Source organism: Schistocerca serialis, chromosome 2, assembly GCF_023864345.2.
Source record: "Schistocerca serialis cubense isolate TAMUIC-IGC-003099 chromosome 2, iqSchSeri2.2, whole genome shotgun sequence".
NCBI classification, from domain to species: Eukaryota; Metazoa; Arthropoda; class Insecta; order Orthoptera; family Acrididae; genus Schistocerca; species Schistocerca serialis.
In genome coordinates, this window is record NC_064639.1 from 709,488,441 (window position 1) to 709,502,457 (window position 14,017).

The 14,017-nt window shown below is 39.6% G+C and overlaps 2 protein-coding genes across 2 annotated transcripts in view; one reads left to right on the top strand and one right to left on the bottom strand.

Annotated features, from left to right (window-relative positions):
• Nucleotides 1-10,410, bottom strand: part of LOC126457885 (N-acylneuraminate cytidylyltransferase) — an 85,458-nt gene extending 75,048 nt beyond the window's left edge. Inside the window, exons 1-3 of the mRNA XM_050094558.1 lie at nt 10,231-10,410; nt 9,973-10,163; nt 9,739-9,891 (exon numbers count right to left, since the gene is read on the bottom strand). Of these exons, the coding sequence (XP_049950515.1) occupies nt 9,739-9,891; nt 9,973-10,163; nt 10,231-10,322 (436 nt within the window). The 5' untranslated portion in view covers nt 10,323-10,410. The remainder of the gene's footprint in view (nt 1-9,738; nt 9,892-9,972; nt 10,164-10,230) is intronic.
• Nucleotides 10,411-11,898: 1,488 nt separating this feature from the next.
• On the top strand, nt 11,899-13,641 carry LOC126457887 (gem-associated protein 2). The gene has a single exon (XM_050094559.1). It carries the CDS (start codon nt 12,308-12,310, stop codon nt 13,022-13,024), a length of 717 nt encoding a protein of 238 aa, XP_049950516.1. The 5' UTR covers nt 11,899-12,307; the 3' UTR covers nt 13,025-13,641.
• Nucleotides 13,642-14,017: the final 376 nt, after the last annotated feature.

Here is a 14,017-nt window from a genome sequence, read left to right on the forward strand (position 1 = left end):
TGCTTCGTCGTGATCTGTTGTTTCTAACTTCTGTTCACTCTGGTAGGGCTTCCTCCTAACTCTTTTTACATGGTGATATTGTCTTCTGTGCTGATCCCCTGCCATTTGTTGGTTCCACTGACGGCAAATTTACTGTAAATTTTTTGGGTTCTTCTTCTGTTATTTTCGTATACTGTGATGGTGCTGTCTTCTGTGTTGCTTCCTTGTCACTTGTTCATTCCATGGTATGCATATTTACTTTAAATTTTTGGTTTTGTCTTCTGTTATTTTCCCATATTGTAAGCATACAGTTTCGTTGAGTGACTGATCTGCCTGTTGCAATCAGTTAACAGAGATCAGTGACTGTGTGGTGGGCTGAATCATGGCTGAATAATGAATGTTTCTGCATAGTTTTTCCTTTCCTTTCAGCACCAAATGTAGTCCATGCTTTGTATAATCAGTCCTCCTTAAAAAGAGATTTACATCCAGTACCTTAGCGTGACTGTACTGGGCAACATATTCCATCAAGAACGTGTTCATTTGGTATATTCTGTCATTCCATTCCACCCTGTCATATCTGTAGAGTACTGTGCACAGAATCACTTTAGTGTTCATAGATTTTTTGAGTACCATGTTCACAGTGCATTGGTAATCCTTGATATCTGATAAAACATCATTTGTTCCAGCCAGAACAATAACACAGTCAAATTTACTGAAGTCGTTTACCTTTTCTTCAATGTTATTAACAACGTATTTCAACTGTGGGTTTGGTTTAACAACGGACGTCGCAAAATATCTTGGTGGAAGTGCCTGATTTAATAAACTAGTGCAGTTGACTGCAAGGATTTGATGGAAAAAACTGTATGCAGTTTGGAATCAAAAGATTGTATGCTGCAAAACTGTGAGGAATGTCCAGGAAAAATGCAACTGAGGCTTTTCTTCAGGATGCTTTTAAAGACTTTGACCCTGAAGAAACAATGGAATACAAGCAATGGGTACATACTGACAGAGATACATGAGAGACATGTCAGACAACTGTTTAAGATTTCATGGAGGCACCAATTTTGAAAATTACTGGTTTAAGAAGCCATCACTTTGTGTCAAAACACCAAAGTTTATACCTTCAGCAACTAAAAAGAAATCTTATAGAAAAAGAATTAATTATATTGATGGATTTTGCTGAGACTTATTCATTTGTTGTTCAAGATGCGGTGCAAGGATTTCATTTGGAGAATAGTCGGTTCACATTACATCCATTCGTTGTCTATTTTAGTGGCAAAGAATGTCATCAGAATATTAACATTTGTATGATCAGCAACTGTCTCTGTCATGAAACCACTACTGTTCATGCCTTTCAAATAAAATTAACAGCATATTTAAAGACAAAGATTGAAACATTTATTACTTCAGTAATGGTTCAGCTGATCAGTGTATGAATTTCAAAAATTTCATCAATTTATGTCTGCATGAAAAGAATTTTGGTATCTCTGCTAAATCGAATTTTTTTTTTGGAAGATGCCATGGTAAATCACCTTGTGATGGCATTGGGGGAATAGCAAAAAGACTAGCAGCCCATGCTAGTTTGCAAAGGCCCTTACATAAGCAAATATTGACTCGGTAGTGTTGAAAGCGGAAAAAAAATTTTTGGTTATGGTTTGGAAGTGGGTTACGTATTTCAAATATTGACTCAATATGATTTATTCAAATTCTGTGATGTTAATATTCCAGGCATAAAGTTTTTTATGTACCAAAAAAAGAGATTGAAAAAATTCATCCTGATACAGAAACAAGGTTTGCCATGGGACATACAAATCTTGGAACAAGAGAAATCATCAATTTAAGATAGTTAATTGTAATCAGAGTTTCACAGTTCATGCCTTCGACTCTTTAGTATTTTTGTTTTCCAAATTTGCTGTATCAGCAAAATATTTCACTTTGCAATCTTCTCAAAGTACTAAAATAACAACTTTTAAAACATATGCTTACTCATCAAAATACACAACCCAGAAATTAAACAATATAGTTTGGAAAGCTTAAAGCATGCTCTTTTCAGCAGTGGGAAGGAAAAAAAGTATTGAAAAGACACAGTTGAGATACTGCCCCCCAAAAATACTCTAAAATTTGTATGTAGAAAATTTTGGCCAACTTTGGAGAAGCATATCTTTTCATCTAGGCATCCAATGATAATTAAATTTGTCCAATACATAAAAAATCACAGTCAGGTATAACCCTCTGAAGTTTTGTTGTGATTGGTTCATATGAAAAGTAGCAGTGGTTGGTCAAACCTTGGCTCTCAGAATACCGCGACAAATTTTTTGGCCACTTTAGAGGCTTTCATTTTTATTTAGGTGTGGCTAAATCCCTGATTTTTGAAGTTGTCTATGTACATTAAAGCAAATGACCAAAGATTTTCTAGAACTTTTAAAAAAGCCTACTAAACTTGGCACATTTGCACCTCCGTACGTGATGCGAAGATGAGTAGTCTCTCTTTAAAAGCCCCTAAAAATTCAACCACTGAAGATATTGGACTGAAATTTGGTATACAACCATCCAAGACCATATAGAACATTCACACCAAATTTCATTAGATATAGGGATGGTCAACCCCTGATCTCCTTGATGTAGAATGACCCAAGACAGAGATTTAAAGATTATATTTTAAACTGTAAAACATTTCCAGTGGAAAATGTGTAATAGGACCATAATTTAATGATTACCAACAGCAGATCAAAACTGAAGAAACTGCAAAAAGGTAGGAAATTAAGCAGGCGGGACTCTGATAACTTGAAAGAACAAGAGACCTTAGAGAGTTTCATGGAAAGTTTTAGGCAATTATGGCTCAAACAGGAAAAAAGGAATACAGTAGAAACTCAAAGTTCTACGAGCAAATCATATCATCAGTAGTTTGTCCTAGAGAATATGTCAGAGAAAAGATACAGTCAAAGAGTTAAAGTGCAGCACAGGAAAGGAAGAATTACTGCAACGGCTTGGGCCCTATGCTTGTCATGCATGTAGTTGCAAAACAGTTGTGAGTAGGTGAAGAGGAGTTGGACGTTGTGATACTGAGAGAAAATTTTGACAGTTTGCTGAAAGATGTACATCAAAACATGGTACCTGAAAATTTGTGGTAAGGTCTTATGGGACCACACTGCTGAGGTCATCAGTCCATAAGTCACACTACTTAATCTAACTTAAACTGACCTACACTAAGGACAACACACACACCCATGCCTGAGGGAGGACTCGAACCTCTGACAGAAGGGGGGGGGGGGGGGGGGGGGTGAGGGGGAGAGCCGTGACAACGTGACAAGATACCTCAGACCGCGCACTTACCCCAAGCGGCTCACTGTACCTGAAGTAGACGATAAATCTCTCAAAAGTAATGATATATATGATATATCTGTGGCAACATACCACAGCCAAATTGCGCTTAAGTCAAGACAAGGGCCAGCAGCAGTCACGACAGTGCTTATCTATTGCTCATACATCTTCAACACCTCAGTTTTGCGCAGCCAATGGGATGATTCTTTGGTGTAACAATTGAGAGGCAAGAAGAGAGGCAATGTATTTATAGCACCGAAAGAGAGATCATTGTCTTGTTTGTTGTTTCTTTGTGTATTAGTGAGTTTTGAGAGAAATATTTTGTGGTTTATGGCAACGAGTGCTATAAAGTGCACTGATTTATGCAATTTAGTTACGTGTGGCGACAATGTCTGTTGGTGCATGTCTCGTGGATTAGTTGCAGAAACATGAAAATTAATCAGTCAAATGTGGTTGTAAAATGACTCTTAAAGAATCAAAGGTTTGTGTGGATGGAATCATCTGGAAGTGCAGCTCAAGCCACCACTTGGAGTACACGGATGAATGTTTTTTAATTCAATAGTAGGAGAAGATAGGTGAATCAATGTTTATTAATAATATAGATGCATGTTCAATATATTAATAAACACTGAACTACCTACCTTCTCCAATATTAAATTTAAAAAAACACTGAGCCACCCAACTTGTCCCATGATTTATGCAGATTGATTGCGCAGCAACACAGAGCAAAAAAATGTCTCATTGCCTTTTAGATTATATCATGGGCTGTGACATTGTCTTTGCTTTGCAGATACTAGCAGACTTTGAATGGCTGTGACTCAAACAAGAAGCAATTAAATTTTGTTTACAGCAAAGTTTCAGTCTTTCTTCTGAATGTATTATTTGGAAACACGTCTTAAGCCAGCTGCTCTCTCGTTGGCTATTTAACGCAAACAGCTGATACACCTTTTGTTCACATCATACCTCGCAGCAAATGCTGATAACATTCCTGCATGAAACACTTAAGTATGCTACTGGCCCTATTCTAGACTTTTACCCAAAGCTAGTGTACCTGGTATGCATGATTTATGAGGCAGGCAGATGTATGTTTACAGCACTTTTAGATATAGAGAAAGCTTTTGACAATGTTGAGGGCAAGGCACACTTTGAAATTCTTAACATAGCACAGAAAGAATTGCAAGGAGCAAAATGTGGGTTTCCCACATTTTTCCCAGATTACTAAGGCGAATGCTGGAAATGTACCACTGGAAGCATCATGGTCGACTTCCTGTCTTATGCTTGCCTAATACAATCCCTGTTTGTATGTGTTTTACATATATGTAAATAATATATCTGTGATATAGCTGACAAGTCCTACACACTTGTGTTCAGTATACTTGGTTGTCAGATACCACCTGTCTGCTTTGACCCATGATGTAGTTGCGCTGTGGCGCCATGTATTGTGTGATGTCATTGAGCTGCCTTGTGTTTGATTTGAAGTGGAAGTGAAATGTTGTAGACAGTGCAGTGTATGAAGAGGCGACATGCTCTAGCAGTTTAATTATGTGATGGCAATACCTTCGTGACATACTTCATTGTGTCATTTAGTGTACTACAGCTGTCACAATGTGGAGTGTGCAAAATTACCTGTTAGCACAATGGAATATATCATGCAGAATGTAGCCATATAAAACAGAATAAATCGTAATATTTAAACTGTACTCTTAAGTGCCTGCATATCACTGACTCAGTGGATCATTTTTTTAGTTAAATCACTGGAGAAGGTGGGTGGCTCAATGTTTATTACTATGTTGAACATACGGCTCAGTTAATAACAAACACTGATCCACCTACCTTCTCCTATGATTTCATTAAAAAACAATGCTTCGTCTGCATTCTCCTATGATTTAGTTAAAAAAAAGAACATTTACCATTTATGAGGTATTGAAAACTATTTACTCATAGGTTCTACCATCTTGTTCTATGTGATTCATCATTCAACATTTTCACATCTCAGAATTCACCCCAGACAGGGCAAACTGCAACACGCAATGGAAAAGCCACTGAAACTGTAAGTCCACTTTTACTCTCGTGTGGGGTTATATAAATGAACAAGAGATTGGGATACCAGCTTTTGTAGTTGTGTGTGTGTGTGTGTGGGGGGGGGGGGGGGGAGTTGATTATTGGTGTCTTATTCTAGGTTTGAGCTACAGAGGTGAATCTTTGTAGTTGTGGGAAGGGTTTATTGGCATCTTTGTCTAGGGTTGGGCTATATAGGAAACTGGAAATTGAGATACCGGATTTTGTAGTTGTGCGGTGGTGGTGGTGGAGTGTTATTGAAATCCTGGTCTAAGACTGAGCTATATATGTTAACTGAAGATTGGGATATCATGATCTTATGGTGTGTTTTGTTGGGTTTTATTTTCTGGCAGACTTGAGTGATTCCTCCCCACCCCCATTATTGAATTTTAGTTTGACCCTGTCCAAAACCCTCTTTTTCCCGGTAGTTGTCCTAATTTCATTGGGTTAAGTCAGTATACTGGTATTTGTGTTTTTGCAGGTGTTATGCTAGATATTTTGGTAGCTGTGTTGGAAACGCTCTGAGCAGGGGATTTTCGGCATAGTGATGACATCGCTGGTCAAAGCAGAAGGATGGTAGGCCCTATCCCTGTCCCCAGTAACCCTGTCGTGTTGGACAAAGGACAAATAAATAAAGAATAAGACATATGCTGGCATAACCACCCCCATCCCCCCCCTCACGCGCGCGCCCGCGCGCGCCCACACACACACACACACACACACACACACACACACACACACACACACACACACACACACACAGATGTGGGGGGGGGGGAGAGGGAGAGATGTGGGGGGGGGGGAGAGAGGGAGAGATGTGGGGGGGGGGAGGGGGGGAGAGAGGGAGAGATGTGGTGGGGAGATGTGGGGGGGAGAGGGAGAGATGTGGTGGGGAGATGTGGGGGGGAGAGGGAGAGATGTGATGGGGAGATGTGGGGGGGGGGAGGTGGGGGGGGGGAGGGAGAGAGAGAGAGAGAGAGAGAGAGAGAGAGAGAGAGAGAGAGAGAGAGAGAGAGAGGTGGGGGGGAGAGAGAGAGAGGTGGGGGAGAGAGAGAGAGAGGTGGGGGAGAGAGAGAGAGAGGTGGGGGAGAGAGAGAGAGAGGTGGGGGAGAGAGAGAGAGAGGTGGGGGAGAGAGAGAGAGAGAGGTGGGGGAGAGAGAGAGAGAGAGGTGGGGGAGAGAGAGAGAGAGGTGGGGGAGAGAGAGAGAGAGAGGTGGGAGAGAGAGAGAGAGAGAGGTGGGAGAGAGAGAGAGAGAGAGGTGGGAGAGAGAGAGAGAGAGAGGTGGGGGAGAGAGAGAGAGAGAGAGGTGGGAGAGAGGGGTAATGGGGGAGAGGGGGGTAATGGGGGGAGAGGGGGAGGGGGGGAATGTGGGGAGGGGGGAATGTGGGGAGGGGGGAATGTGGGGAGGGGGGAATGTGGGGAGGGGGGAATGTGGGGAGGGGGGAATGTGGGGAGGGGGGAATGGGGGGAGGGGGGAATGGGGGGAGGGGGGAATGGGGGGAGGGGGGAATGGGGGGAGGGGGGGAGTATCATTTCTGAAAGTCATGTTTTACATTCAACAATTTTTATGTAAATAAATTAAACTCTATCATTCTGTTTTTGCCATTATACAGCACCACCTATGTATGCTTCACCACCCTCTGGTGGTGTAAATAGTCTAGCTAGAAAGCATGATGTAGTTTTGTAATTAGTATGTCATGACAGCTGTATCGCGTATCAGTTACAACATGTCTTTATGCACCTGAAACCCTGTATGATTATGGTGTGTATGTCAGCTCTGAATATGACGAAACTTTGTAATGCTTACACTCTTGTCATGTTGCTCTATATACCTTTGTATACTGTCTGTCATTTGTATTTTGCTTCCCACACTATTTGATGATGGTTATCTACCGAAAGTCGTAAAATAAAGTCAGTGTTCTTTTAACTAGTGGCATTTCATTTAGCGACCAATACAGCAATTTTGCAGCATTCATATTAATCTACTGCTTTGTGATGGATTCATGACTTCTGCAAGTGCACCCTGATGACAAATTTCAGTACATAATCAGCCTAAAAGACAAAATGAATCATCAGGAATTTCAACAGATCACATCTGCAGGCAACTCCACTATTTGCTCTACTGAAAAATTCTGGTTTAGAATCTAATCAGGCTTGGCCATCAAGCAGATCCTAATGACTGCAATGAAGAAGGGCAGAGAACTGACTCCTGGTCACAGCATATGAAATAGTGTGAAGCCTCGGTGGACTTTTGCTATGTTATGCCTCTTATACATCTGTGAACAAATAGATATATTCGATGAGGTATGTTCAGGAATGTCTGAACAACATGCATGTTAGATATTTTATGAGGTGTTCTGTGTAAACATGGACAAACGTCATACTCAGAAACTGAGTATGTTTCTCCAAAATGCCTTGGGTTACGGAGATAGTGTCTCTTTGCACAGAAACATTGGTTATGAAGAGACTGAACTGTTATTTAATTGGCATCAACTGCATGAATAAAATAGTTGAGTCAATTTTGAGGATGTGAAGTTGAAATGAAAGAATAAAATTACTCTACTTTCAGTTTCATGTGCACTGAAAATTAGAAAAATGTTGATCTTAGTGTAATCTGTGGCTAGACTCCAACCAGAAGCACATAAAATGGAATTCTCAACCCAGCTAGACACCAAATAACTAAAAAACTTTTAAACAAATTGCTTTCTTCAACTGCGAGATACAATGTGTAACAAACAACATAATATCAAGTGAAATTATTCCAAATTATTATTGAAAAACACGGACTTTAAGGTTTAAACTTGTCTTATAACAACTGTATACTGTATAAAATCACCATTCGATTACATAAATAAATCCCAAATGTATGTTGCAACAAAATACCATTGTACACTACATATAAACTGAAGGAGGTAGTAAATTTGATAAAGTAATGGATTCAGATTTGGGAGGGTATAACTTCTTCATCTTACCAGCCATCCTGATTTAGGCTTTCCTGAATCATTTCAGATGAATGACAGGAGGGTTCCTCCAACAAGGCTGTGACCAACAACCTGTCTCATCCTGGTTTTACATACATGTACACAGGGTATTTCAAAACACTTTTACAAGCTTCGTGGACTGATTCCTTACACCAAAACAAGAGAAAGAGTTCATATAAATGTATATCTGAGAATCCCTCCGTTTTTGGGTTATCACTGGAAGTCAACATTCAATAGCTTTCCAGGTAGGCCTACAACCCAACAACATATCTATGCACCAGTTTAATGCATTGTATCCTTGACAGCAAAGTGTTACCAGACAGACTTGTCTACATTCACTATTTGTCATTCTTCAACATGTCCTTTGCGCACGTGTACTACAGGTGGCAAGTTAACTGAAAGTGCTTCTTTCAAACAATGTAAGATATTCATTTTGTGAGCAAGCAACCACGATTTTTAAGTATGACTGTGTGAATTGTAATGGGTGCAAGCTGCACAGTTTTATCAAACAGTGTTTCCACACTGAAGACAGCTGAGTCATCCAACATTTGATGCTGCTTACTGTGTTACAGAGGCAGGATTTGTAGCAATACAGACTATTAAGTGAGGAAAACAATGTATTCCTCATATGCCCAACCAGGAAGAGCACGTTCTATGGGCTGTCAAAGAAGAGCCAGGTATCAGTACAAGGTTAGTGGCCCTGGCATGTGGTCAACTTGGAGGATATTTCAACGACAACTCACGTATTCTGATCATTCCCCAGGGGAGAACTTTCGCCAATAGTTTGTTGCTCAAACTGTTAGCCTATTGATTCTCTCTTCAGTTTTGCTTACAGATGAGGCAACGTTTGGAAGAGATGGGAAACAATTTCCACAACCAACACACATGGGCAATTCACAATCCAGAAGACTGGTCAATACCATCTAGAAGACGTGAACCTGCAAATAAAAAAAAGCGCTTTATGCACGATGGAGTTCCAGCATATTTCAGTCTGTGCTCGGGCAGTATTTGAAACTGTGCGACAGTTCACATTTCGAGGAGTGCAAAAGTGTTTCGAGGCAACAGGAGGTCATTTTGAGACTTGGCTCTCTGAGCACTACGGACTTAACATTTTGAGAACTGATTACAAGTATCTGTACTGAGCCCCAATAATGTGAACTGTGAACTTTCATCAATTACAATAAAACAAGGATTTTTCGGTCATATATTTATACGAACATTTTTTCTTGTTTGACGTAAGCAACCTGTCACCAAAGTCTGTAAAAGTATATTTTAAACTCCAGTATATTTACGTTTGTATGAAGTAAATTCTTTGCATTGTATTAAGCTAATAAATCGAATATCCCCGTTACAACAAATACTGGCATACCGGTAATCAGTTACTACACAACAACATACCTCCATGGTGAGCGAGGAAGTCTTCGACGCCGATCATTGACGAAGCTGTATCTGTTGCACTTTCAGATGACCGCCAATGCACTTTGGCTCCCCATCTCTCGGCCTCTTCTGCTATTTCTTTATCATCGGTTGAAACCCACACCGAGTCGAAACCTACACAAAATAGTGTGACCGTTTTCCATGACAGTTACGTACGTATGAAAATACCACGAAAGGTTTGATTAAGACGCTTACGCCCAAATTCGTTTATGGATTTCAGTGATCTCCCAAGTAACGTCAGGTTACCAACTCTTGCCAAGTTCTTCTTCGGTATACCCTTGCTACCGCCACGAGCCAGTATCAATCCCACTACTTTTAATGGCAATTGAAATTTATGGTCAACATCATCCTCTGTATGTGTTTGGGCTTCTTTGAGTATGTGGCTCCTGAACAAAATAACTTTATTAGTCACCAATTAAAAACGGACACAATAGTAATTTGACAGCTGCTTACTTTTCGAAGGTATATTGTTCGTCCTCATAGAATAATTTATGGAATATAAAAATTATAAAGGCAAATGACACTGAAGCTATCAACTTTTTCATTTAAACAGCACTAAGAATCTATCGGATTCATCCACATACATACGACACCCAAGCCATGAAGCCAAGCAAGACGCACACTTGTCACTTCTGTTGTGTATGTACCTTGGTGCCGATCGGTTGCGCTCGGCTGACTTCGGGTCTACTTTTCGTAACGCTTCTGGTGGGAAAAATGGAAGAAAATATAGGTGCAGTCTGTCCACTGCAACATATCGCATTAATAAAAACATATATCAGCAAATTGTCCAAGATGCAGGGATGATAATCGAAATTATCGTAATGAATTTTAAATTTGCTTTGAAAAGAATGATGTTGGCTGAAATTCTTCTACTGTCACACCAAATATTAGGCTTCTCATGTGTGTAATTTATACCAAATTTCATCACAATCAAAAATGACGGAATAAAAATAGTCTATTTATTTGAACAATCTCATATAGAATGTCTCATTTGCTGTAGGTGTAGTTTAAAATCTCACTTCTGAGACAATGATAAGTTTAAAAATTGTATCAAAGAAACATGTGCACTTACTTCGTCATGGTCTTCATCATAAAAAAATGTGCTTTGCTTTGTCGGTTTTCTTTCCTTTTTTCACTCTTTGCAATTAGCAGCGACAGTTTTCTTTGTTTATTTTATTTATCAGGAAAAACACTAATCGCAATCAACACACCGCAGGCAGTTTTCTTCAAAACTCTCACCGTTGTACAACACTGAAGTAGTCCTCATAATCAGTAATCGTTTGTACTTTACTTGCAATTCATTCACCCGAAACATCTTAAGCAAGAAAATTTCCTAGGTCAGTACTACTGAAGGCACTATTGAAGACAGTGCGCCCGATTTTCAAAATGTTTCATACTGTGACAAAAAGTCCGTAAAACACTGGTACTGCATAGCTCGTGCTCTAGCAGAAGGCTCTTTAAGCTAAATAGCTTATATCACAAAGCCTGTCAGCTATTTCCAATTCTCCACTTCAGTGCAATACACCAATAAATATTTCTGCACCTCCAGGTTTGTAAAATATAATTAGAAGTCTTTGTGTTATTGGCCTGTAGTTGGGTGCGAACTTCTCCAGAAAAGTTACTTAAAGGTCAAATTCAGCTCCAGGTTAATGAAGGAAACAAATGTCCATGACGTTTGTGCGGCCAGCTGCGATAAACACAGCATTCAAACCAGTGTGTCCATGTCGTCCTCCGTCGTCTCAAACATATAGTGTTGATTAGTAAAGTAATTAGAACTGGCACTCTTATCTCGTGAAAAACTACTCGTAGTTTGAAGAGAGCTTTCCTATGTTTCAGCTGTGGGGTATACTCTCCAGAATTTATTTATTTATTTATTTATTTATTTATTTTTTTTTTTTTGTAATGTCCTTCTCTACCGTAAACTGTAGGTATTAAAAATTTCATAAGCAGACTAGGCACTTCAATATGTTGTGATGTGAAGACTGTGACGACATACATGAGATTAAAAACTTCAGTAATTAACATACAATTTTGAATTTCGCGCGGAATAAATCAAAAGCTCCTTGTCTTTCACTGTCCGCCACAAGGAAGCGCTACGAGCAACACCCCGTAACACACGATGTTTGGCTGTTTGACGAGCGCGAGCGCAATCGATCGGCAAAAAGATTTTCTGTCACTAGACAAGTAAGATGCGTACAGGAAAAAAAAAGTTTATAGAAAACCTTTCATGAAAGATAACTAATAAATAAAAGTGAAAATTTGGTGGACAAAGTTTTTGCGAATGTAAATATCATATTGTCATGTATGACGTATTAGAACAATCTTGTGAGAAGAAACGTCAAAATTTTTGTGTGTCATATTGTTTTACGATCGTCTTTTGTTTAACATCTGTGTTGGTGATCATTTATGTTTGTGGTTTAGGTTAGAGCTAGTGCATTACAGCGTGCGTAGATCGGAACTTCCGGAGATACATTTCTTTATAGGTGTGTAGTTCCAAAAGAGATGTCCACATTGTTTTATTTTTGTTAAAATGGGTGATAAAAATGAGTTCCTGAAACTGGCTTTCGTTGTGGACGACCTTCCAGAAAACTTTGATCCTTCTGCAGATCCAAGTGATGGGCTGGAGTATTTGCAGCAGGTTCGTTGGGAAGCTTCGAAATGCGACGACGTTGTGACTGCGGTTATTGATAAGGCGAAACTGAAAAACAGAGCTGTTGTCAATATATTGCCTGAGTGTAAGAAGGTCCCTCGGCAATTCTTGCCTGATTTAGAATGGCAACAACAACAAATTGCAAAATTTTCAGCCCTGAGGCAGAAGATGTCAAAATACAGGAAGAGAAAACCACCACAAGAAAGTGCCGTGAAAGTACCACAAATAGGCGACGAGAAAGCCTGGTACGATGTTTGTGTAGAATACAAAACACCCCCGTTGGTGAGTGTCGTTTTGCCACTGCGTCAACGTTTGGTGGAGTGGCTGCTGCAGTGTAATGCGGAATGGCTGTCGAATTCGGAACGACTGACCCAGTATCAAGGACGGTGGATATATGCTTTAATGGCATGCTTGGAGTTACCACTCACCCCAGAAAGTTGTAGCAGTCTTCGCACGTTAGCGCGGGAATGTGCAAGAATTCGTGCTTATGAAGTATCAAATGCGGAAGAGCCCGTAGTAATACCATTAAATCTGTTAATCTGTTTAGTTGCCAACTATTTCCGTCAAATGGATCTTGCAGACATAGTAAGCGAATGATGTTTACTATAACTTGCACACATTTGTTAAACTTCAGTGAAAGAAATCTGCGTAAACAAAGATGCGAGTGTGTTTCTCATACAAATCTACAATGACCTGCGTGGCACGTGAATGTGTTTGTAGATCTGGATGTTTTTCTATTAGTATTTATCAGGTACACAACTATGAGTAGTAGGTAGCGTTGGTTTGTTACGAATTGAATTCTAAAAGGAGGCGCACTCTTTGTACTCACGAATTGTGATTCAGACTAAAACATATGACATCTGGAGTTGAGTAGTAGTGATTTATAAAGACAACAATTTTAAAGACTGAACTGCCGTAAAATATTAAAATGCCGTGTCAAATGTCAAATATCATTATTAATTTAATCGATCAACGCAGTTACTTTTCAATAATTTGTTGTTGTGATTGATTTCATATAATAAGGCAATGCAACTTATTGTAATGTAATGCATTTGATGATCCAATTTCACCATGTCAAGAATGCCTGAAGTTAAAATGTTAGGAGAGACAGCCCAATGTTAAAAAGTAAATGAATATTATGGTGTTTGTGGATTCTCCATGTAACCATGTATGCTATTTTATGTCCAGCATAATATATTTTCTTCTAAAAGGAAGTCAGCAGTTCTCTTACTTTTGCAAATTCATTTGGATTTGTTGGGTCATTAGTATAGTTCCCTTTTTGTTGAATTGACGACTGAGCCGCCAGGGAATTTTGTGCTCACCACACTTCATTTTACACATTGTTACTATATGGGTTATGGGAACCAAGCAATTTTAGTAGTAGTGGAAGTAATTTTCATTGGAAAGTTCAGATATAATATTACTATAACAGATTGCTCATGTTGTAAAGCATGAAATAGCATTCTTTCATGTAACATTGTCTGCTCTGTCTGCAGCTCATGGTGGCTAGCATTGCTGCCCCTGGATCACAGGGTCCCGGGTTCGATTCCTGGCCAGGTTGGGGATTTTCTCTGCCTGGGGACGGGATGT

Coding starts and splice junctions, on each gene's coding strand:
- LOC126457887 (XM_050094559.1), top strand. CDS start 12,308: ATGGGTGATAAAAATGAGTTCCTGAAACTGGCTTTCGTTGTGGACGAC.